The 27,252-nt window shown below is 42.2% G+C and overlaps 1 protein-coding gene across 2 annotated transcripts in view; it reads right to left on the minus strand.

Annotated features, from left to right (window-relative positions):
• ELOVL5 (ELOVL fatty acid elongase 5) overlaps positions 1-27,252 on the minus strand; it is a 91,800-nt gene that overhangs the window by 42,395 nt on the left and 22,153 nt on the right. For both annotated transcript variants that reach the window (XM_040349827.1, XM_040349826.1), the window contains exon 3: positions 19,196-19,383. In XM_040349827.1, the coding sequence (XP_040205761.1) occupies positions 19,196-19,383 (188 nt within the window). The remainder of the gene's footprint in view (positions 1-19,195; positions 19,384-27,252) is intronic.

The following is a 27,252-nucleotide window of genomic DNA, read 5'->3' on the forward strand; positions in this document are numbered from 1 at the left end:
CTGGCAATGTATACTGACCTACACATGGGCAGCTCAGTTTACATGCCATAGAAGACTGCAAGCAAGTATGTCTCTTCTGTGATAACAGGCAGCCCGCATGTTTGTAAATTTTGTCATGTTGCGTTTAAAGATTATTTAGTCCTGATTCACCCCAATGCAATTTGTTATGCAATTTGACATTTCAAAACTGCGGCAATAAAAACATTCAAATTGTCGTCGCTGTGACTTTGAAAAAGATCTCAGAGATCCAAATCGTACTGATCGGGCAGCTTTGAAATCATGCTGAAGTAGCACAATTTTAAAGCCACAGTGGTTGTGAACCAAAGCTTAGTGCTTGCTAAGAATATATAAATATTAATTGTAAGTACCATCCTAGTGCTGATGTAAAAGAGAAAATCACTAAAAATAGTAAAATCATGTACAATCTGGTAAAATGTAATATAAATTTCATTATGCATTTTCTTTTGCTTCTTCGATGTATGTAGGGTTGCTTCCACTTCCTTATTCCCTGATGAAGACTTTATATAAGTTGAAACGCGTTGGATTAACTTGGTGGATAGGCAATTTATTTTAAAAAAAATCACGTATCCCTGCAGTATATGTATATTGTAGGAATGGTATATGATTTTAAATCAATTTTAAATCTGTTGTTCAATAAAAGTTTTTTTTCACTTTTTATACACCAATTTGTAATTGTGTGATTTCTATTGCTGCAACAAAGTCCCATGGGAGATATATTTTGTCTATTAGTGTATTAGGTTGATGGTGCAGCCTTCTTCCCATGATATAATTGCTACTCTCTGCTTTTAAAGTGGTTGTTAAGCCACTTTCACATCTTCATACTATCCGCGCATTGTCCTAATCCTGTGTCCCTGAGTGAGTGATTAATAAAGAAAGAGCCGATTATACCTCATTTCAGAGCACCTCTCAGCGAACACGTGACCGGCTCTAGCTCTCTTATTTCCCCGTCTGACAGCTGCAGGGGGCGGGGCTGAGATTCCCCACTGACCTCACCCGGGAGGGGAAAAGGAGAGGAGAGGAGAGAGAGAGAGAGAGAGAGAGAGAGAGAGACGGCCGGTCACATGATCGCTGAGAGGCACTGTGAAATTAAGTATAATCAGCTTTTTTTAATATATAAACAACTCACACAGGATTAGGACACAGTGCTGATAGTATGACAATATAAGTGTTATCTGAGCAGCAGAAGTTGTGGGGGCGGGCACTGTCACAAGCTGACAGACAGGGAGGGGGGAGAAAACAGAGGAGGACAGGGGAGAGCAGAGCTGCGGATGACGGAGGCATGTAAACTGACCACAGTGTCAGGGCTCAGCAGTCATGAACTGTGGTCAGTTTACAAAGGGGAGGGCAGAAACTGGCAGGATCAGCCAGGTATTTCAGGTGTTACATGGGGCCAAATGACACAGCACAAGCATTGTACTGTATAACATGCTTTAAAAGAAACAGGATCTTTTTATTTATGGGCTAACAAACGCTTTAAGCTTTAACCACTTGCCGACCAGCCACAGTACATATCCTGCGGCAGGTTGGCTCTATTGTGCAAAACGACATACCTGTATGTCGTTTCATCTAATATATACTGTGGGCGCGCCACCCGCAATCGCTCCACAGAGAGGCAGAACGGGGATCTGCCTATGTAAACAAGGCGGATCCCCATTCTGACAGGGGACAACATGGAGATCTGCTGTTCCTAGTGATCAGGAACAGCGATCTCTGTGTTTTCTTACTGAGCCTCTTTGATCGTCCCTTAGGCCTTGTACACACGACCGAACATGTCTGCTGAAACTGGTCCGCCATTACCAGTAAAAACATAGAAAACAAAATAAAAGTCCATAAATCTATCCTCTATTTTGTAGACGCTTTAACTTTTGTGCAAACCAATTAACATACGTTTAAATATGTAGAAGAATACATATTGGCCTAAACTGATGAATTAATTTGTTTTTATATATTTTTTTTTGGATATGTATTATAGCAGATGTATTTTTAGTTTATAGCGCAAAAAATAAAAACCGCAGAGGTGATCAAATACCACCAATAGAAAGCTCTAATTGTGGGGGGAAAAAATACATAAATTTTGTTTGGGTACAACGTTGCACGACCGCGCAATTGTCAGTTAAAGCGACGCAGTGCCGTATTGCAAAAAATTACCTGCTAATTAAGGGGGTAAATTATTCCAGGGGTGAAGTGGTTAAAGTCTATTTCAGCCTGTTTAAAAATGTAATCTCGTGATTTTAATCAACAAGAGGATAATTGGAGCATTTCCTGGCTTAAGTGTTAAGTGTTCAACTACTTGAACTTGTAGCACTCTTCTAGAAACATAAATGCCAGAGCCAGATAAAAATGTATAAAGATATTCCTTTGTGTAAATGTGCTAAATGGAGGGGGCTGGTTAGACAGCAGCTATAATACAACATAAATATGACCACCCTAGCAATAAAAAAACTATTTAAAGGTATACAGTTGAAACTTGAAAAATTTGAATATTGCGCAAAAGTTCATTTATTTCACTATTGCAACTTAAAAGGTGAAACTAGTATATGAGATAGACTCATTACATGCAAAGCAAGATAGTTCAAGCCGTGATTTGTCATAATTGTGATGATTATGGCTTACAGCTCATGAAAACCCCAAATCCACAATCTCAGAAAATTAGAATATTACATGCAATCAATAAAACAAGGATTGTACATAGAACAATATCGGACCTCTGAAAAGTATAAGCATGCATATGTACTCAGTACTTGGTTTGGACCCCTTTTGCAGCAATTACTGCCTCAATGCCATGTGGCATGGAAGCTATCAGCCTGTGGCATTGCTCCCTGCCCATAGATGTTTACAGAAAACACAACTTAGGCCCCATGTACACAGGACGCTGCTAAGGCCCCATGTACACGGGACGCTGCTAAGGCCCCATGTACATGGGACGCTGCTAAACATATGTTCAGAGGCAGTTGGATGCTTTTTTCAACTGCTCCTGAACTCATTCAATGTTATCCTATGTGACCATGAACACAGTCTCGTTTATTGCCGTTTTTAGGCAGTTGCATTTAACAGCGTTTCTTTAAAAGCACAAAAATGGGTTCAGACGCAGAAGATTTCCAAGTTTCAGACACCAAACGCAGCTAAACGTTGCTAAACGCGGTAACCCGCATTTAGCAGCATTTCATTTATAGGCGTTTTTCGTTTTTGGCCATTTAAATATATATATTTTTTTAAACGCTTCTAAGCGCGGCATGTAAATCCGACAAAATGGACGTTTTAAACGTGGGTTACTATCTGTCAAGTTTAATCATTTAGGAGCAGTACATGAAGCCTAGGAGATATTTACACTACCTATAGGTCAGCCTTATTAAAGGCTTGCCTATAGGTAAAATTCAGTGATGGAAGTTTACTTCCACTTTAACATGTATTACATCTACACAAACATTTGTGAGTTTGCCCATTTAGGAACATAAATGAATGCAGACAACTGCTTTACAACCTTACAGATATTAAATACTATGGGCCAGATTCAGATACATTTACGTTGCTCCACGGCAGCGTAACGTATCCCATTTACGTTACACCCCCGCAGGTTTACAGCGTAAGTGCCTGATTCACAAAGCTCTTACCTGCGGCGGTGTAACGTAAATCCGCTCGGCGCAAGCCCGCCTAATTCAAATGGGGCGGGCACCATTTAAATTAGGCGCGTTCCCGCGCCGAACGTACTGCACATGCTCCGTCGGGAAAATTACCCGACGTGCATTGCGCTAAATGACGTCGCACGGACGTCATTTGTTTAGAAGTTAACGTAAATGGCGTCCAGCGCCATTCACGGACGACTTACGCAAACGACGTGATGTTTTAAATTTCGACGCGGGAACGACGGCCATACTTAACATTGCTTAGAATACCTAGGAGGTAGCCCTAATTTTACGACGCGTATCTCGACGGAAACAACGTAAATTTAGATCGACGGGCATCGCGGACGTTCGTGGATCGCCGTAACTAGTAATTTGCATATTCTACGCCAACCGCAATGGCCTCGCCACCTAGCGGCCGGCATAGAATTGCATCCTAAGATCCGACAGTGTAATTCAATTACACCTGTCGGATCTTAGGGCTATCTATGCGTAACTGATTCTATGAATCAGCCGCATAGTTAGGATGGGCGGATCACAGAGATACGACGGCGTATCAGGAGATACGCCGTCGTATCTCTTTTGTGAATCTGGCCCTATGTTAGCCGAAATAGGGGCTGATGGATGTCTTCATAAGCAAGTCAAATAACAAACGCAATGTTGTGGTAACAAGCTTTATATGCTGATTGCAACAGGAAATACTGCATGGCTTTCAAAGCACAACAAGGCCTCTTTATAACCTGACAGACAGTAGTGCTTCAAAAGAGAACTTGCAAGGATAAAAACATGGCAGCCTCCACTACCCGTCTTTAATAGTACAGGCTTCAGGGCTGTTCCTGATCTTGTTTTCAGTATCTAGCAAGTCACTGGCCAAAACATGTATGCAGGACTGGGATCAGACGTTCAGTATTTCCTGGTTGACTTCAGTGACTCACTGGGTGGTGAGGACAGGAACAGATTTACAGTGTAAGTCCAAAGAATGTTTTTGTTTTGTTTAGGATTCCATTAGAGAGTTCTTCTCAGCTTTCCATCTGTTTTGAAATTGATCTCTTTCTGCCAAGTCCCTACTCTACCAGCCAAATGGTAAATGACTTACTAGTACACAGAGCATTTAAGGGGTCGTTCATATGGGAGTACTATAGCATATGCCCTGCCAGGGCTGTTCTTGTCCACACAGTGATGCACAGGTGTTCCATTGCACAGAAAGTCCTACTCATGTCAATCGGGACATAATGGCTGCACATACACAGCTGCTGCTCCCAATCTGTCAGCTGTGCGGGTGCATGGCCCTGAACGCACACAGTCTACAATCAGGGCAAGGCAAACAGATGACCAATAGGGAGCACCAATTCTGTCCATGTAGCTGTGCGTTCCAATTGACATGAATGGGACTGCATGGAATACCTGTGCATCCACATGTGGGAAAACATGGGCATACGCTGCACTATGCCCACCTGAATGAGACCTAATGCCAATTCAATGTGCTTTGTGTTAAAGGGGTTATTTTTTTTAAATAAACCCTTACAACAAACATGTTATACTTACCTCCACTGTGCAGTTTGTTTTGCACAGAGTAGCCCCGATCCTGGTGTTCTGGGGTCCCACGGCAGCTCTCGCGGCTCCTCCCCACAAGAGCTAACCCCCTCTGGGAAGCTCTATCTCAAGGGGGTTAGCTTGCTGGCACGCTCCCGTGTCATACACTCGGCGTCCATAGACATTGGATTTGATTGACAGGAGCGGGAGCCAATGGCTATGCTGCTATCAATCTATCCAATCAATGCAAGACTCCGTGGAGAAGAGGACACCGGGGGATGCGCAGAGCAGGTGAAGTGGCTCAGGTAAGTAAAATGGGGGGGCTGGGGGGTCCGTGACAGCCAGGTGTTTTTTCACCTTAATGCATAGGATGCATGTCATTGTGTACACCAACACTTGTCAAAGCTCTACATGGTGCATTCATTCTTTTTTTAAATCAGAAAAGGTGTTTATTGAAAAAAGAACCATACAAGATTGCAAACATACACATTACATTGTGCAGCAGAAAGAATACCGGGTACAGGCTTTATCCTAACACATTTCTCTTCTCGCACAAAAGGTTACTGAATGAGGTATACTGTACCCAAACACAATTATTGACATTGCCATTCATAGTGCTGTACCATATCACAACCAATTCTTTCTCCCCCTTTCCTCAACTCAGGGAAACTTATTGAGAAGAAACAAAGTAAAAAAAAATCCAAAACAGAAAGTCGGAATATATCAAGCCTCGTACACACGACTGAGGAACTCGATGGGCGAAACACATAATTTTCCTCGTCGAGTTCCTTGTTAGGCTGTCGAGGAACTCGACAAGGCAAGTTTCTCCATTCCCGTCAAGGAAATAGAGAACTTGCTCTCTTTTTGGCTCGTCGAGTTTCTCCACAGTTTCCTCGACGAAAATGTACACACGACCGGTTTCCTCGGCAAAAAAATATCTCCCAGCAAGTTTCTTGCTGGTTTTTGCCGAGAAACTCGGTCGTGTGTACGAGGCTTAAGAAATAAAAAAAGAGAGAGAAAAAAAAAAACTGATATCGCAGGAAAAATTAAAAAGGGGGAAAAGTTTCACAGCTCCTATACCAGTCACACATACAGTCAGTCAACGCAATCTGCATTGCAAGAGGAACAGGTGGCAGTACTGCTAGCACCCATCACCACGTAGAAAACAAAAAGACAGGTCTCACTTTCTCCGGGGATATTCATTGTATAAGCCTGCATCACAATAAGTCACGTACTCCACAAGAAGGTAACCTTATCCGCTCACATCACTCACCCACCCTCTACCTCAACAGTCGAGGTGCATTCATTCTTAAAGAGAAACTCCACTTTTGTTGAGAAAAAAAAAACACTTCTCTTTGGGTGATCTACAGTATGTACATTACAAGGATTTTAAAAAACTTTGTTGCAGATTCCTACCTCTTGTTATTCCGAAATATCCCTGTGTGTTTGTGTCCATGTGGAAAAGTGAATCTAAAAAGGGAGTGGTTTCATAATTATCAATTAGCTGCAGCACCTGCAGGGCACTAATGAGGAACGTTGCTGGGCCTGCATCTCTTTAGACGTGATTTCCTATTGGGAGTATCTCACAAAAAATAAAAAAAAATTTGACTTATCTTAGGCCCCCGTACACACGACCGAGGAACTCGACGTGCCAAACACGTCGAGTTCAGTGTGGAACCCGCCGAGGAACTCGGCGGGCCGACTTTTCCCATTGACTAACGAGAAAATAGAGAACATGTTCTCTTTTCGGCCCGACGAGTTCCTCGTCGGCTTCCTCGCTGAAAAGTGTACACACGACCGGGTTTCTCGGCAGAATACGGCTCCGACCGAGTTTCTGGCTGAATTCTGCCGAGAAACTCGGTCGTGTGTACGGGGCCTAAGGGCACCTTCACACTGAAGCAGTGGGAACGTCGGCGTTAAGAGCGGCCAAGGAAGGGGTTAATAGCGCACACAAAGCGCCGGGAATCCCGGCCGCGTGTATGCTCCACCGCAGTGTTTCCCATAGGGAAACTGCCCGGGAAAAGACCACTGGGAATTGCGGCAGCAAAAAAGAGAACATGTTCTCATTTTTCTTGCTGCAATTCCCGGCGGTTTTCCTGTCCGGAAAACTGCTATGGCCAGTTTTCCCGGCCAAAAGCTGTCATGGCAGTTTTCCCGACGGGAAAACTGGTCGTTTGTACGAGGTTTTAGTGTAGACTTCTGGAAAAATCGGAAAGCTGATCACACAAGCAGGAAATTATGTTTCCACGAAAGTGGAGTTACCCTTTAACCACTTGCCGGCAAGCAGTTAAACATATATATGCACAAACAAGGTTCATAAAGACATGAATGAGTGAGATAGAGAGACCAGCTTTGTAATGAATTAGAGCGCTGACTGCAAGCCAGGCCTTTTCATCCACATCAGTGCCTGATCTCACAATTGCACTTCTGGAAGAATTGTCAAACATTCCCATAGACACACTCCTAAACCTTTTGGACAGCCTTCCCAGAAGAGGTGAAGCTGTTATAGCTGCAAAGGGTGGGCCAACTCAATATTGAACCCTACACACTAAGACTGCCAATAAAGTTCATGTGAGTGTAAAGGCAGGTGTTCCAATACTTTTGGTAATAATGGTGGAGGAAAATTTGACTACACACCATTGAACTCTGTCACGTTTTCACATTGATCTGTATTGAACTGAGTGTGGTCTGCTATTGATTTATACTGTATTTTTTGTGTGATTTGGACAATATTCATTATCCTATTGATATTTGGGGGTTTCAAGGTTTTTTGGGGTAAATGTATAAATTTTCAGCGCTGTACAACATTTTTGCAGTTGAAAGAAGCACTTTGTGTTGGGAATTTTATTTAGGGTTTGTTGTAACCATAGAGCAAAAGGGTATAATCATAAGTTCGATTTTGTATGACAGTTAGCTGTGATTAGGTCCATTCATGGCTGAAGCTTCATAGTGTATGGTTTTCTATTGGTTTGATAAAGGTTGAGGACTCGGAGCCTTGTCCAACACTTTCATTACTAATTGCACTGTGTATGGTTTGACAGGAACTTTAACTGGGCACTGGCATTTCCTTATGGCTGAAGTGGATTAAGGAGGTTGAGCAGCTATACTTGGGTATATTTATATATTTAGAATGAAAGGCATGGCACTGCACCAATGTGTGTTAGGCTGAATTCACACCTTTGCGTAGGTGATTTGCGGCGACATAAAATAGGCGCTTTGTCCCGCGATTTGCGGCGACAAAACGCGTCGTTTTTTGTCTTGTTTTTTGCTGGAGGGGTGATTTTAACATTGTCGGCTATGCCCGAACGCCAAAGCCGCCCAAAAAAAAGGGTCCGGGACTTGTTTTGAGCTTCAGGCGTTTCGGCGTGAACCATCTCCATAGCCGACAATGTAAAATCACCCCTCCAGCGTATTGCAGGCTGTAATAGCGGCGGTCGTCTGGCGTGAAAACGCCTAGGTGTGAATGCAGCCTTACTGTGCATTGCGGTAATGCCCACGTTATCACACTGCAACATTGTGAATACTGTAATGTTAGTGAAGAATTTAGTGGTGCAAATCAGATACTACCTATGCAGCCCTGGCCTGAAGATTATATCAACTGCAACTGAGCCACTCCTGCAGTGTGCAAGAGTAAACACGTCACTTCTCTGCCTGAAGCAGTAAAAAAATCTAAATCAAAATAAAGATAGTGCAGGAGTCTGGAATGACTGGTAATAAATTACTGGGGGCCGCTTCACCCCAGGGTCGCGTGCGATGCATTTTGACAGCCCATTCATTTTCACTGGACAGTGGAAAAAGTACAACAAACTGCATGGCACTGCGGTACCATGCAACTTGGTTCCTGCAAACACACTGCGTTTGCAATGTGCGTTTGGGGTGCCAATAACAATACATTGGCACTTGCATGCAGATCACAATGCCAGCTCCTTCACCTGCATTCTGGTGTGAACCGGCCCTGTAATGATTTCACAGCCTTGGGATATTCATGTGAAAGGCAAGATAACATTTTAAATTTGACTATGGAAACAGTTCTACATTTACATTTTCCAAACTATAAAAAAAAAAAAAAATTCTTCCATGTTTTTATGACATTCCTGACAACTATATCAAACTAAAATGAACTTTTGTTCACACAGTTAACTTTCTCCTCTTTTCTGTAGCCATCAGTTTATGGACAAAACACGCAACTTTCCTAAATATACCTTTTCTTCATTAGCATGCTGGAGCTATATATTCATTTTTTTTTTTTTTTTAACTCACCAACCATTCTGCTAATCTGCAAAGCTGTATTTATCTGAACATAAGGTACTACATGCTGCACCTTTAATTACAGTGTCGTTATGTCATAATTACAGTCTACTCATACAAAGCAAATCATAGTAATTTTACAATACTTGCAATTTGATGCAAGAATAGAGTATAAGATGCAAATATTCCTGACCCTATCACACATATTGCCAAATGGCAAAACGAGCCAGGGAAAGTACATTAAAGTTATATTAAAAGGTAGATAAAAAAAATAAAAAAAAATAACAAATATGTTATCTTTAGCTGCTCTGTGTAATGGTTTTGCACAGGGCAGCCCCAATCCTCCTCTTCTTGGGTCCCACACCGGCACCTGCTCTTCTCTGTGTGCCCCCATAGCAAGCCACCCAGCACAATATTGGCAGAGCTGGGTGACGTCACTTCCAGTGTGGGTACTAACCCAGAAGTGTGAAAAAAAAAAATGGAGAGTCGCAGTTCCTAGTGATGTTTTATTATGACATACATCTGTATTTATGCAAGTGCAATATATTTTAATAAAGAAGATTGCCTCTAAAGGTATCACACTACTGCCAGTCATTTTCTTCCTATGATGCCTCTTACACACGATCGGTTTTCCCGGCGGTCAAAAGTCAGCCGGGAAAACCGAGAACCTGCTTGGTTGCTTTTCCTTGTCTACACACGGTCGGTTTTCCTGACATGAAAACTGCCATGACAGCTTTGGTCGGGAAAACCGTGTGTATGCTCCCTCGCAGTGTTTCCCATAGGAAAACTGGCGAGCAAAAAAAACAATAGAATCGCGGCGGGAAAAAAAAAAATCGAGTTCTCATTTTTTTTGCTCACAGTTTCTGTCGGGAAAACTGCTATGGAGCATACACACTGCCCATATTTCCCGACCGAATGCAAACATGGCAGTTTTCCCGCTGGGAAAACCGGTCGTGTGTTTGAGGCATGAGCCTCACTCCCGATCCATGATGGTGTGCCTCCAAGCCCCTAAAGGGACCTATACATATTGTCCTGGATTGAATGATTGGAGCCTTGTGGAAGACCTACCAGATCCATTGGTCATCCCTGGCAGGAACTAGCACATGTGACCCAAGAGAGTTGGGAGAGCTGAGGCAACTAGCAGAGTCCAGGGGACTGAAGGAATGTGTAAATCTCTGAGGAGTGAGAGGCCATGAGTGGGCCGGTACAGCCGTGAGCTGTAACTAAAGGGCTGGGTGAGTCAGGAGAGTTGGTGAGATGGCCTGGGAGACAGATGAGTGCAAGAGCAGAAGTGCTGCTAAAGATGGAGCCAGGTAGCTCTGCATTTTTTTGTTACCTGTTTTCCTGTGTGAAACTGAAGCCCCTGTGTGGGAAAACCTGATGATTTTACTTTATTTACTTGATTTTACTTTCCTCTTATTCCAATAAATTTGGCCTGCCAAGCCCAAATACCACAGTTTGGACTGGCGTCCAAACTTAAGAAAGCATCTACCACACAAGCTAAACATTCCCTATATCAAAGCTAATAGATGAAAACTACCAGTGATGGACTCCCATGCCTTAGGCCTCGTACACACGACCGGATCTGTCCAATGAAAACGGTCCGCGGACCGTTTTCATCTGACATGTCCGCTCGGAGATTTTGGTCTGATGGTTGTACACACCATCAAACCAAAATCCGCGCGGACAGAATACGCGGTGACGTGACGACGACGTGATGACGACGATGACGCGGCGACGTGCGCGAACACGGAAGTTAAATGCTTCCACGCATGCGTCGAATCACTTAAACGTCATGCGCGGGTTCTCGGGCCAGAGGACATGTCCGATTGGTCATACTGACCATCGGACATGTCCGGCGGACATCGTTCCAGCGGACAAGTTTCTTAGCATGCTAAGAAATTTTTGTCCGCCGGAAGACGGTCGGCTGGACAAATGTCCGCTGGAAAACGGTCCGGTCGGCAGTACAGACGACCGAACATGTTTCAGCGGACATGTTCGGTCGTGTGTACGAGGCCTAAATGTATCATCGATTCACTGTAGGTTTCATACTAAATAAAGAAAAAAGTTATGTGTTCTATATATATCTAGTCTCATCACATGTACTTTTTAAATGACACAATGCACCATGTCTACTTTCAGTAAGACCGCTTTCACACTGCAGCGCCCGGTCGTTAGCAAGGTAAAAAGTCCAGTTTTGCAGCGCTTTCAAGACCATGACCTCTTACAAAGATGCTGCTTGCAGGACTTTTCCTGCAATGAATGGGAGGCAGTATTCAGGTGCTTTAAGAGCGTTAACATGCCTGAAAACCGCCTCAGTGTGAAAGGGGTCTAATGCTTGTATGGCTGTTGAGAAATGTGCTCAAAATATCCTTTTGATATTTCCTATTTTGTGCATTATTGCAGCTTACTATTATTATATTATTTCTAATATTATACAGGATTTATATAGAGCCAGTTTGTGCAATTCTTTACAATATAAAGAGCAACAGTACAGTTACACTACAATTCAAGACAAGAGGATTAGGAGGGCCCTGCTCATGTGACCTTATAATCGAATAAGGTGGGGCAAGGAGGAAATAACTGTGTGGGAACGAGTTGAAGGAAAAAGTAAAAGTTTAGTTGTTGGATAAAAGCTTGATTGAAGCTACAGAGGAAGGGATAGGCCTGAAAGGAGCAAAAAACATGGCATGGGTGATATTTTGAGATGAGGTTGGTAATTTAGATGTAGATGAGGGCAGTTGTGGATGGCTTTGTATGATGTTTTTAGAATTGTGAATTTTATTCACTGTGCGAGCAGAAGACAGTGTAGGAATGGGCAGAGAGAGGTGGAAATGGAAAACACTGAGCTCAGTTATAATGTATCATTTTTAATGTAAGCTTGATGTATCCTTGTGTATTTGTTGACAAAGCTGTTTTTTTTAGACTGATCCTGTTCATATTTGCTCAGACTGATCAAGTGTACTTTAGTCAGTAGTCACATCATGATGATAATAGCTCAGCCAAGTGCACTTTTGTCCTCATCCAAAGACCTGATTCCAGAATTACAGCAGCAAAGGGCAACTTCAACAGTACACTCTCCATGGATACATGTATGGCTCAAAGACATGTCTGTTTTGTAATAATTTATCTCCAATTTGGAGCTGTATCTAATCAACTGATTATTGTGAAATATTAGAAATAATGTATGAGGTGGGGAAGCCATAGGGTTGTCCACCTCTATTGGTATGCGGTCATCTTATGATATCTTTGGTCTTTTGCAAAGCTTGAAATATTTCAGATTTAGCCTGGGTTCACACTCATGCAGTGTGGAAATCGCAACACATTCCTGTGCAAAATTAGATTGGGACCAATTTATGGGGTGTCGTTAGCTTAAAGCGGAGTTCCACCCAAAAGTGAAAGCTCTGCTTATCTGCCCCCCACCCCTCCAGTGCAAATTGCATACTAACACCGATTCACAACGTTGCGCGAGCCCTGCGTACGCAATTTACGTTGTTTACGTACGGCGGTTTTCGCGCAAGGCTGCCCCTGCTATTAGCAGGGGCAGCCCATGTTACGTATACCCGTCGTTCCCGCGTCGCAAAATTTGAATTTTACGTAGTTTGCGTAAGTGAATCGTGAATGGCGCTGGACGCCATTCACGTTCACTTTGAAGCAAATGACATCCTTGCGACATCATTTGCCGCAATGCACGTCGGGAAACTTTCCCGACGGAGCATGCGCTCTACGCGGGAACGTGCCCAATTTAAATGATTCCCGCCCCCTACGGGATCATTTAAATTGCGTGCTCTTGCGCCGGGCATTTTGCCGGCGCGCCCGCGCAATTTACGGAGCTTATGCTCCGTTAATCGAGGGCAGCACAAAAAAATTGCGGGGGCGCAGGACAAAATCGTTGCCCTGCGCCTCCGTAATAAATGCGCAAATCTCTTTGAATCCGGCCCAATGTATTTATTATGCTAATTTATATCTATATAGATATATATACACATATTTTTAGTCATGTAAATATGAAAAACTGTATATTCATATTTTGCATTATCCTTCTGAACCAGTAGGTGGCCCTTCAGGATCTCTTTCTTTCTTCCTTTTTTTCCCTCCTTTGATGTACAACCTTTTACTTAGAAGACTCAATATCTAAAGTGGAGATCCAAATTTAGTCAGAGCAGTAACTTATCATAGAAATGTTCAGGAGTGCATTCTCATGGAATCTTGAGCACCTAGGAGCACTGAGGCACCATGCCATCATCAGTGCCACTAGGAAGTGAGGTCCAAGGTGACTGCAGTAAAACCTTGGATTGCGAGTAACTTGGTCTGCAAGTGTTTTACAAGAAAAAAAATGTCATATATTTTAACTTGATAAACAAGCAAATTCTTGCAATACACGTAGCGTCACATCATAACTGAGTATAAGGCTCGGTTCACACTGCTGCAACTTGGGATCCAACTTGTAAGACTCCAAATCGCATGATAGTGATATCCCACTTTAGTGAATGAGAGACGTTTTAATTAGCACTATTAGTACTACTTCAAGCCGACTTCTATTCGACTTGCGCCCATAGACTTTAATGGATGTTGCCACCAAGTTGGATCCTTTTTTAAATTGAAGTGATTTGGATCCGACATCACAGGAAGATTACCCAGGAATTCTCTGAAGTTGCCTGGCAAAGTCGTGCCGACTTTCAGGTCATGGCAGTGTGAACCGTCTCTCTTCTGAAGTGCAGGTTAATTTGTTTTTACAGTACACTTTATACTGTATTTTTGTATTACTGTAATAATTTTTATATGAATAAATGGTTGTGGAACAAATCATCCAAGTTTTCATTATTTCTTATTGCTTTAATATACAAGTGCTTTGGATTACAAGCACGTTTCCAGAACTAATTATGCTTGCAATCCAAGGTTTTACTTGTATTTTTAAATGTTTTCTTAAAAAAACTATTTTATATATAATATGTATATATATTGTAAAGGGGGGTTTGTTAAGTGGTCCTTGCATGTTTATTGCAAGGTCTGCTTTAAAGGGGTTGTAAAGGCCGATTTTTTTTTCTTAATGCACTCTATGCATTAAGATAAAAAGCCCTTTGTATGCAGCAGCCCCTCTCGTCCCCCTAGTACTTACCTGAGCCCTATCTCTGTCCAGCAATGTCCACGAGTGTCTCAGTCGTCTGGGACTCTCCGTCCTGATTGGCTGAGACACAACAGTGGCGCCATTGGCTTCTGCTGCTGTCAAAGTCAGTTAGCCAATCAGGAGAGAGGGGGGGGGGGGCCTAACCACAGCTCTGTGTCTGAATGGACTCAAGGTCCTGTCCTCCCCTCCCTCCTCCTCTCATTGCAGAGCGGCGATCTCCCTGTGTCAGGGAGCTTATTTGTCTGGGCCGTAGTAACAATGTCCTGCCACCTGTGATAGATGGCACACTGATCAAATCACGTGATCCCAGGAGGCTGGATATTGTTATTGTAATTCAAATCCAGCTCTGTGACACAACAGGAGATCACCACTTTTATCCGGCATTGGTGAGGGGATGCATCTGATGGGCACTGGTGAGAGGCTGCATCTGACTGGCACAGACAGGCCGCATCTAACGGGCACAGGCAGGCTTCATCTGACAGACACAGGCAGGCTTCATCTGACAGACACAGGCAGGCTTCATCTGACAGGCACAGGCAGGCTTCATCTGACGGGCACAGGCAGGCTTCATCTGACGGGCACAGGCAGGCTGCATCTGACGGGCACAGGCAGGCTGCATCTGACGGGCACAGGCAGGCTGCATCTGACGGGCACAGGCAGGCTGCATCTGACGAGCACTGGCGAGGCTGCATCTGACAGACACTGGCGGGGTCGCACCTGACAGACACTGGCAGGGCTGCATTTATCTCTTGTATCATGTCTGCAGTCTCTGACCATCTCCTGTATCATGTCTGCTAGAGGTGCACCAAATGAAAATGTTGCTAATACTATTAGCAGTGTGTTTAAGTAAGTGATTGCAGACATGATACAAGATTTGGTTAGAGACTGTGGACATGATACAAGAGATGGTCAGAGACTGTGGACATAATACAAGAGATGGTTAGAGACTGAGGACTGGTACAAGAGATGGTCAGAGACTGAGGACATGATACAAGAGATGGTCAGAGACTGCAGACTATATTTTTGTTCAGCTTTTCTTGCACTAAAGGTGACAATAATGGCCAACAATAAATTAATACTAATTTAAATTGATGATATTACAGTAATTAAAAAGTCGAATATAATACAATTATATATATATATATATATATATATATATATATATATATATATATATATATATATATATATATATATATATATATATATAAAATTGAACTGTCAATTTCGTTTTCCTGGCAAAGTGCATCCTGCATTTTCAGTTTCGGCACCAAAATTTCCATTCGTTGCACCCCTATGTAAAATATGTCGGTAAAATGATGCTTGTATAAAATCAGATATAAAGACATGACAATATAAATTTGATTCAACTATTGAAATCGGATTGTTATAATATATTTAGGAGTGCATTTCCCAGTACAATAACACCAACTACCAATCATAAATCATCTCACAACATATACCAATACTAAAGTACCTAACATTTATAAACAGCTTTCTTTTGTCAGGATAGAAAAGGGGAGCTCCCGCTGCAGAAATGTCTTTGAAGGTTAAAGCTACATGGCTGTTATCCTTTTTATTCCTTCACTACTGGATAACTTACTTGGTTGAAACAAGCACATGCAATTCAAGTGTTAAAACACCAGACATACAAACACTTGTATCAGGTAAGTGACTAAGCAGTAAAGAATGAACAAACATGACAACCAAGGCTCATGCACATTTTAAAAGAAGACCACATCAGCAGTTTCCATATAATTCCTGTCTTGATAGATTCAATGTAAACAAACCTACTAGTGTTCTGCTAGTAATCTGCCACTGGAAAATGACATAATCCAGACTAGCTCATTACAATACAAGGACTGCTGCACAAATGTAATGCCAGCCTAGGACATACAAGCATGTTTCAGATCTGTTGTACTCTGCAAGCACAGAGCTGTTTCTACAGCTAAATGTAAAAGCGTGTGTATCTTTTTGAGGTAGATTAGAGAGCACACACTGTACAGCTAAGGAGATTAAGTAATGTGGTCCTCAGTAGTCTGGCAACAAAGAACACTGTGTTTCCAAATCACAAATTCCACATATATTTGTTTATCTGGAGTGCATGCATTCTGCTGGCACTTGGGGGAATGGTTTCCTATGATAAAGTAAAATAGTGTGAAAAGCTTCACTGAAGCACAGAGGAATTCAATGTATGATAACCACTTGCTAAGGCAATAAAATTCAACCTATGCTCAATCACTTACTGGTCAATACACTGGCAACAAAACACACATGTGTATGGTTTAGCCACCTCAATCAATAAAGCACACCCGACTGTCCTTTTATAAACACATCTAAAAGCACTGTCCATTCACCCCACTGCAGTAGTTTTAGTCTACGTTATCACTGAATGCGGCTTTAAAATCGCAGGACTTCACTTAAAATCGCACAATTTCAAAGCTGCATGTCAGTGTGACTTCAGGTATGGCATGACAAGTAAACAGGAGGTGGGGGGGGGTATGGGGGCTAAGTGTGCTAAGTATAGAGGACAATTGCAGGGATTTTATGTAGTGTGATATAAAATGTAATTTCCCTGACACACAGGCCAGAGGTAATGACCTAGGCTGAGCAAACCCTTGCAGTCTATGGAGATATAGAATGAAAGCAAAGATTGACCAGTACAGGAACTTAGCAGCTGTCTTCATTATTACAGCTGCAATAAGATACATGTAAATAGCTATCAATATTCAGGCTACACCCCCTTTTAAATGATATGATGAGAGCTGAAAATGCCAGACAAGGTGGGTCCAAAGTATGGAATGTGACTTTAAACAAGAGCCACATAATCGATTAAAGGGTTGTAAAGGTTCGTCTTTTATTTTCTAAATAGGTTACTTTAATCTAGTGCATCGTTGGTTCACTTAGCTTTTCCTTCCATCTCCCTTCTAAATGTTTTTTTTCTTTGTTTTCTTTGTCTGAATTTCTCACTTCCTGTTCCTCCTCAGTAAACTGTTTTGGCTGACTAACCCCCAGCCAGAACGGCTCGGATGATGGGGGCAAGTTTACTGAGGAGAAACAGGAAGTGAGAGATAGATAGACAAAGAAAAAAACATTTAGAAGGGAAATCGAAGGAAAAGGTAAGTGAACCAACAATGCATTAGCTTAAAGGAACCGATTTAGAAAATAAAAAATTAACCTTTACAGCCCCTTTAAGCAGAGGTGTGGAACACATTAATGGACTACTGTCCACAGAGGAAAAACAGCCACAGAGGAAAGACAGCCACAGGTCAAAAGGTCAATTAACATGATGAAAATTACTTTCATTTGGAAACAGTAGAATTGTATGTCTATGGGCAGTAAGCAATCTTGGCAAAACTCACAGGTCATGTCCAAAATGCATTTTTCTCAATCGCATTGATCACCTGAGCTAGGACCATCAGTGCAGGAACCTGAACGAAACTAACTTCCATGTTTAGGCTGCAGTCATTGCAAAGAATATAATCTAGCGTCTATGGACTGTGTTAGCTTGGACTGCAGAAGAAAGTTCTTCAAAGTTGTAATCAAAAGTTTTCTAAAAAGACTACATATTGGGGTTGATTTACTAAAACTGGAGAGTGCAAAATCTGGTGCAACTGTGCATTGTAAATCAGCTTCTAACTTCAGCTCGTTCAATTAACCACTTAAGAACCTGAAGGGCATTTTTTGTGATACGGCACTGCATCGCTTTAACTGACAATTGCACGGTCGTGCGACATTGTACCCAAACAAAATTGACGTCCTTTTTCTCCCACAAATAGAGCTTTGTTTTAGCAGTATAATGCACTCACTGTATTAATGTCATTGGCAGGGAAGGGGTTAACACCAGGGGCGATCAAAGGGTTAAATGTGTTCCATGGGAGGCGTTTCTAACTGTATGGGGGCTGGGCTGACTGGAGGAGGAGAGAGATCGCTGTTCCTAATCACTAGGAACAGACGATCACTCTCAGCTTTCCTGTCAGGACAGGGATCTGCCATGTCTACATTGGCAGATCCCCGTTCTGCCTCTGTGTGGAGCGGTCGCGGGTGGCCGACAGACATTGCGCCCGCTTGCCACGAGCACAGGCTCCAGGGGCGTGCCTGCTATCTATTACACTAAGTGATGAAGAATGACCGATTTGCGTAATAGAGCCAACCTGCCACAGTACAACTGGTTAAGCGTTGATAAAAACCTAGAAGCTGATTGGTTACTATGTATAGCTGCACCACATTTTGCACACTTCAGTTTTAGTAAATCAAACCCATAGTTTCTCGCAAATTAGTAAACAAGGCAATAAAGCCTCTTTCAGATGGACGGCCTCCGCCTGCTCAGCGGGGATGACAGGTCTGTGTCTGCTCTGCTTATGCAGAGTGGCATGAACATAGCCCGCTGTCCTTTACGGGTTATTGGATGGAAACAGACTGCCTGTCCATTTCCATCCAACTGTCATCCGATCTAATATGTCAGATTGATGGGGAATTTGCGTTTTATGGATAGGATCGAGGACAAAAGTGTCTGATCAGGTCCAAACTAAAAATCCATCTTTGTAAGACTGAGATTTGAGTAAAGGTCCACTTCAATAACATTAATTAGCATACAATTCACAGTAAAGGTTGTCCAGTAGTTATGAATGTTTAAAGATCTTACCTCATAAAACATATACAGGGAGAGCAGAGTCAGTCCAAGGTTATAAACCAGTAAAATTCCTCTACATGAAATGGGCTGTCTGTTTTGCATGTACTTTGGTCCTATCCATACAATAAATAAATACAGGACAGTGCATATAAAGGTGGGAACATAATTGTCCAACATGAACCATCCTTTCACCCGTGGGTCTGAAACATAATCAAAAACACCAAATTAGAAAAGCACTATAATGAACTTGCGGTTAGTTCTGTAAAAAAAAAAAAAAAAAAAATATGACATGGCTAGAAACATGCATGTGCAAGAGGCCTAACATTTTATTTTAAATTTAGTAGCCATGCTCCAGTGAAAATAAACAATAAAGCTACAAAATATAATTTCTCTGTCACTCTTCCTCCCACACTCACTCCTCTTCTGGATTCAATGACATACAGCAGCATTCAACCCATTTCCTGTGAGTGCCAAGTGTCATGGCCATGCCCCCTTATGTGCAAAAATGTATTACTGTTTGAAAAATGCTGTAAAGTGGGGAATAGTTTCTATTTGTCAATTTCTATTTCTACCCTTAAAATGTATAAACAGAAAAAAATCCTAACTAAAATCAATATTTGGTGTAGCTACCTTTTCCCTTTAAAACTGCATCAATTCTCCTAGGTACCTATGCACATCATTTTTTTGTGAACTCAGCATTAGGTTGACTAACCAAAGTTCTTGTGTGGACTTAGGTCGTCTCAGTTACTTCCATCTTTTTAGGTAATCCCAGACAGACCAAGTGATGCTGAGAACAGGGCTCTGTAGGTCCATACTATTTCTTTCAGGACTCCGTGTTCTCCGTTTTGCATTTTCTACCCTAAAAGTTGCCTACTTTTCTTGCTTCTGAAGGAGTACTAGGACAGCACATCAGAAAACACCCAAGTTCCTTGGAATTTCTACCTGACACTTTTTTTTCTTTAATTCAGAAAGACCACCCTGTGTCGTGTTGGTCTGCACAGTCTTGTAATTCTGTAAGAGTCTTGAGACAGTTAGTTTTGTTAGTTACCCAATGGGAAGATGGAGATGAAGAGGGGTTAAAGTGGTTCTAAAGACAGAAGGTTTTTGACCTTAATGCATATAATGCATTAAGGTAAATAAATCTTTTGGATGCAGCTCCCCACCCCACCTTATACATACTTGAGCCCCATCTCTAGCCAGCGATGTGCATGAGATCAGCGTCTCTCCTGGGTTTCTCTCTGCTCTTTGGCTCACACAGTTGAGGGACCCAAAAAGAACAGGATTGAAGCTGCTCTGTGCAAAACCACTGCACAGAGCAGTAAATATGACAGGTATGTTTTTTTTTAATGAATACCTTTTTAATTCAAAAGTCAGATCTGAGACAGTATGGGGCTAAGAAATGGAGGAATGGGGGGGGAATGACAGTGGATTTGTATTATTATTGGTGCAGTACTGGATTTGACTGGTACTGGCTGGTGGTCAAGAGGGGTCTCTCTTATCTGTGTGTGACAGCAAACTGTGCTTTCTGATCATTGGCCAGAAAGTGACACATGCCTGCTAGCTACTTCTGGTTTGTCACAGTGATCATGTGGTACAGAGCCGCTCCCATTGGCTCTGTACCTTTTGCCTGTGATCCACTGTGTCCAATCACAGTACAATCACAGGAGCTTAGCTCCCGGAAGATGTACTAGTACATCCTCCCGGAATAATAGGGGAACGACCAGCCAAATATGTATAGTAGCCAGTCCGAAAGAGGTTAAAGCATTCTAAAGCTCCAGCCTGGAAATAAACAGAGGTTAACATAATCTTAACATAATAGGACTGCTGGTTGGGTCTTTTAACAAGCAGCTGGAAGGTTCCAACTGGCTTTCCACAATATGTGGAAAGTAATAAAACCTACCAAACCTTGGTAACAGCTTGGGTAAAGGGACAACCAGCTCTCCAATTAAGATCTCTGTATAATATTCCCAAACTGGAGATGAAGATTGCCTTGGGAGTATATGGGCTAGCATTGCTGACCCACTCCTGAACATGCTAGTTGCATGTCAGTCTCTGATGTCTAGAGGATCAGCACAACAGTGAGGCAACTAGCTGTAGGAGATCTGCAATGGTAGCCTACATATCATCTCACAACAGGTTTCAAGTCCAATTTTGGGAGAATAAAAATAACTTTCATGTGGGCAGTGAAAAGTACACATACAGGTTGCTGACCCACTCACTGTCCAGGACCCAAGAATCCCAAAGCTAAAGGTGCTACAGCAGCACAAAAAAAATTAAAAAAAATAAAATAAATCACTTCGGAATAGTCGAAGTTGAATGTAAGACAAAATATCTGTATTCACAAACTGAAAATATGTGACAAATGCGAGGCACCTTTTACCCACATCCTTTGTATTTTTTTTTTTTTTAATTAAATGATTTTATGACTTGAGGAAAGTCCAAGAGACATCGTAATGTCACCCAGTCCAGACATTAGCTCAGCTCTTGGCAGTGCATACATGCAAATCTTTGTTTGGGTTTCCGGTGTACACATGTTTTGTAATAATAAAATAATAAAACATACCTATTTGATTATGCATCATGCGTTTGTCTAAGTCATTTGAATAATTCTGCCATTAATCAATCTTAAGGCGGCCATACACGGTTCGAATTTCAAAAGAATTTTCTTTTGAAAATCGTATCAAAGAATTTTCGTACGAATTTCGCACCGTTAGTGGGCTGCAGCAACAGCCGATTTTCGTGCGGCAATCAAATTTGAGGAATCCGACATGTTGGAAATTTTTTGAAAAACAAACGATTTTCTGATCAATGATGGAAGAATTGTGCGAGAAACGTAATAGAAAAAAAAAATGCGCATGTGCAAGAAAAGAATATTCCCGGCAACATGAAGGTTTGGTCGGCCGAATTTCGAAAATCAATGGTGGGATCATCGGATCACCAAAAAAACGAACTTTCTGATTTTGAAAAGAAAATTTGTTAGAAATTCGACCGTGTATGGCCTGCTTCAGCCCAATTCTCTGTGAACACATTCTAACACAATAATCTCAAAAAAGAAACCTGGGCTGAGAGAAATACACAGACATCAATACTGGCTATTTCTCTGAAAATGTTAGTTGCTGACTAATAGTTGATCCAATGACTTCTAAGTCACAGACCCAGAACAAACATGCGTACATGTTCTTGCTACATGCTTGGAAAGAGTCAGAAATCTGCATGTACTCCAGGAAGTTAGCATTTTCAGAAGGAGGTCATCAATGACAGTCTCTGTATTTCTTTCAAGATAAATTTCCTTTAACGGGTAAGTGTATCTTTACCAAAAGCACACTAAGCTGCCCCATATAGGTATAGCAGCATAGTATGTGAAACCTGCTTTCCAGCCAGGGCTCCCTTTCTGTTCAATGAATATACTGTAGGCCAAAATTGCATTAGAAGAGAAGTTCGGGAATAAAAAAAATAGAAAATAAAAAACTATTATATTTACCTAGGTGAATGAAGCATCGGTTAGATGCTGCATCCGTCCCCCACCACCTTTATGACTGAGAACCAAGTGATCAAACACCACTGATCGCTCAGTTCTCCCCCCTCCACTCTCAGCAGAGCCATGACTGACTGTTAACGGCTCTCTGCTCTCCCCCCAAGCGGTCACTGGAGCTCTGGGCTGTAGCGGTCAGCTCAGGCTCTCAGCAGCTTGCTGCCAGCCCAGGGATCTGGATGGATCCCCACATTAAAGTTGGGTTTAATCCAGAGTCTGGACCAGCTGAGTGAAGTCAGCTGACAGCAAGCTTTAGCCAGTGTCGGCTAAAAACAGGTTACAGGAGAGCAGAACTAAGTGCACAACTTAGTTGCAATTTGAAAAATACTATTTGCCAGCATGATAGCTCTACGATCGCAGTAGTGGGTCAATGAATCAAAGTTCTGCATAGCAGCAGACTTAGGCCCTGTACACACGATCAGTCCAAACTGATGAAAACGGACTGAAGTTCAGTTTCATCGGTTAACCGATGAAGCTGACTGATGGTCCGTCGCGCCTACACACCATCAGTTCAAAAACCGATCGAGTCCAACGCGGTGACGTAAAACACAACGACGTGCTGAAAAAAACAAAGTTCAATGCTTCCAAGCATGCGTCGACTTGATTCTGAGCATACGCGGGTTTTGAACCGATGCTTTTGCATACTAACTGTCGGTTTTGACCTATCGGTTACCAGTCCATCAGTTCAATTTTACAGCAAGTTCTAAATTTTTGGACCGAAGGATAACGGACTGATGGGGCCCACACACGGTCAGTTTTGGACCGATGAAACTGAACTTTAGTCCGTTCTCATCGGTTTAGACTGATCGTGTGTACAGGGCCTAAGAGAAGAAAAAGCAATGGGGCTTGATGAAGTTCAAGCTGAGCAGATGCTTCTATGTGGAAAGCATGATCGTCTCTTGAACTCCTGGGGACATACGTATTATCAGCACACTATGAGAACTCTTCCTATCATTTAGCAGTTTGTGTGATTATGCAGAGAAGGAACATAAACTGTGAGACCAAGAAGAAATGTTAAAAGCCAGCTGCAAATCTGATCTGGAATTCTGTGGATGTCATTACCTGCACATTGATAACATTCATGACATTACTAGACTTGCCATATTTTGATTAAGGCTGCATTCACACCTGAGCGTTTTGTCGCCTGAAGCGCGACGCTCAAAAACGCTGGAGGGGAAAAAATACATTATTCCCTATGGAGATGGTTCACATCTCCACTCCAAAACGCCTGACGCCCAACGCCTGAAGCTAAAACAAGTTCCGGACCCTTTTTTGTCGCGCGAATCGGGCGGTTTGGGCATTTTTGAGCGTTTCTATTTTCCATAGAAAGTAATGGAAGCGCTCGATTCAAGCGATTAGCGCGACAACGAGCGTTTGCTACGGGCGTTTTGTCGCTTTAATCAATAGAACATTTCACCCAGGCAGAAGATAAAAAAAATCTACCAACATGTTCAGGACAGCCTGAACATGGATGCATGGAACACCTCTGCATTCCACGCAGGAAATCGTATCGGTGGATGCTTCAAATGATAGTTCATCTTTACAAAAAAACTGCCTATGCAGGTAAGGGATGTTTGTAGATTAAAACAAGCTGTGCAGCTCTGACTAAATATGAATAATACCCTTTCTATAGGTGTAGGCCATTTACATACCTCATGAAGCCTGACTGGAATACTCCCAGGACGTTGCTTAGTGCTTCCAGAACATTGCTAAGTTCTTCCAGGACATTGCTAAGCGAGGCATAGTTGTCACTGCTCACCTCCACCATCACAGGAGTAAGCTCTTATGCCATGTACACACAAGCAGTTTTCCCTTCGGAAAAAAAACAATGGTTTTCCTGAGGGAATTCCTCTCAAGCCTGCCTTGCATACACGCGGTCACACAAAAGTCCGGTGAACTTTTGACTGCCAAGAACTCGGTGATGTAAAACACTACGACGAGCCGACAAAATTAAGTTCCATGCTTCCGAGCATGCATCGAATTGTTTCCAAGCATGTGTGTTTTTTTTCCAGTCGGAAAAGCATACAGACAAACGGTTTTCCTGCTAGGATTTTTTCCTTGCGGGAAAAAAGAGATCCTGCTCTCTTTTTTTTCTGGCAGTTTTCCTATGGGAAACAGTCAGGTGGAACATACACACGGTCGGGGATTCCCGACGAAATGCTCTCATCGCAGTTTTTCCAACAGGAAAACAGGTCTTCTGTATGGGGCATTTCTCGGATTTAAACCCCCTCACATACTCTCTTTCCCCTAATGCAGTAGCTCTGAGCTCAGCATTTGAGAGCTCACTCCTGTGATGGAGGAGGTGAGCAATGATGACTAGGCCTCACTTAACAATGTCCTGGGAGTATTCCAGTCAGGCTTCATAAGGTATGTAAATGACTTACACCTATAGCAAGGATGCTATTCAACTTTAGTCAGAGCTGCACAATTTGTTTTTATCTACGGATGCCCCTTATCTGCATAGGCAGTTTTGTGGTTATGGTTAACGATCACTTTAAATATGAATATGAAGTGAACAAGATTTTAAATGTCACATTATTTCCTAAAACAAAATGCAATAAACAAATTCCATAAATCAACACTGCAGATGATATGCTGATTCACAACAGCCAACATCAACTAATTAAAAGCTAAAGAGTACTTTGTATTAAAGCGGTATTAAACCCAAAGGCAAACATGTATTCTATTGCAGATTAACAATTCTTATGCCCTGTACACACGATCAGATTTTCCGACAGGAAAACCATGTTTTTTTTTCAGCAGGAAAACAGCTCAAACTTTTCTTGCATACACACGGTCACACAAATCTTGTCTGAAATTCTGAACGTCAAGAACGCGGTGACGTACAACACGTACAATGAGACGAGATCAATGAAGTTCAATAGGCAGTACGGCTCTTCGGCTTGATTCTGAGCTTAAGCGTTTTGTTTTTTGCGTCGTAATTGCATACAGACGACCGCGATCCCCGATATAAATATTTCCTGTTACGAAAATTTAAATGCTGCTCTAAATCTTTTCTTGGCAGGAAAAAAAACAAAGCTCACATCACACTTTTCTTTTCCGGAAAACTGTGTGTATGAGGCATTAGATGTGGTGGCTGCATTTGTTTTGTTTGTTTTTTTTCCATTTTCCTTGGATGATCCAGCTAGAAAGTATGTTGTTTTTCAACAGAACAAGCTTTCAACAGATTGTACAGAGATGAGACAAACCATTTAACACTAGCGTGGCGCTGACAATGAACAATTTTGATTCAATTTGTTAGTGTATTTAACTCTGCTAGTACATCTAGTATACTAGCCGATACAACACTCCTCCCTCCCACCCACACAATGCTGCTGTCTGCTGTGACTCCCGTTCTCATTCCTCCAGGATTGTGTCTCACCAATACAGGAGGTGTATTACTGGTCAGATCACCAGGTGACAACACAAGGGAAAAAAGCCTAAAAAAAGAAAACTGATGCAGTCCCCACATCTAATAATTAGGAAGCTTCATTTTTCATTTTTGTTTTGGATTTAATGTTACTTTAATCCTCTGTATTAACTACTTGCCGACCAGCCGCCGCAGTTCTACGACGGCAGGTCGGCTCCCCTGCGCGAGAGCCCATACAATAACGATGGCTCTCTAAGCAGCCACTAGGGGCTCGTCCCTGACTCCCACACACGTGCCCGGCTGGCGCGATCGCCGCCGGGCACCCACGATTGCTCGTTACAGAGCGAGGACTGGGAGCTGTGTGTGTAAACACACAGCTCCCGGTCCTGTCAGGGGAGAAATGCCTGACCGTCTGTTCATACAATGTATGAACACCGATCAGTCATTTCCCCTAGTGAGTCCACCCCCCCTACAGTTAGAACACACCCAGGGAACATACTTAACCCCTTCCCCGCCCCCGAGTGTTAACCCCTTCCCTGCCAGTGGCATTTTTATAGTAATCCAATGCATTTTTATAGCACTGATCGCTATAAAAATGCCAATGGTCCCAAAAATGTGTCAAAAGTGTCCGCCATAATGTCGCAGTACCGGAAAAAAAAAAACGCTGATCGCCGCAATTACTAGTAAAAAAAAATATTAATAAAAATGCCATAAAACTACCCCCTATTTTGTAAACGCTATAACTTTTGCGCAAACCAATCAATAAACGTTTATTGCGAATTTTTTTACGAAAAATATGTAGAATACGTATCGGCCTAAACTGAGGAAAAACATTTTTTTTTATATATATTTTTGGGGGATATTTATTATAGCAAAAAGTAAAAAATATTCATTTTTTTTAAATTGTCGCTCTATTTTTGTTTATAGCGCAAAAACTAAAAACCGCAGAAGTGATCAAATACCACCAAAAGAAATCTCTGTTTGTGGGAAAAAAAGGACGCCAATTTTGTTTGGGAGCTACGTCGCACGACCGCGCAATTGTCAGTTAAAGCGACGCAGTGCCGAATCGCAAAAAGTGCTCTGGTCTTTGACCATCAATATGGTCCGGGGGTTAAGTGGTTAAAACATACAAAACTAAAACGTACTTCTCCCTGAAGATTAACCACT

The sequence above is a fragment of the Rana temporaria genome, chromosome 4 (genome assembly GCF_905171775.1).
Source record: "Rana temporaria chromosome 4, aRanTem1.1, whole genome shotgun sequence".
Taxonomy (NCBI): domain Eukaryota; kingdom Metazoa; phylum Chordata; class Amphibia; order Anura; family Ranidae; genus Rana; species Rana temporaria.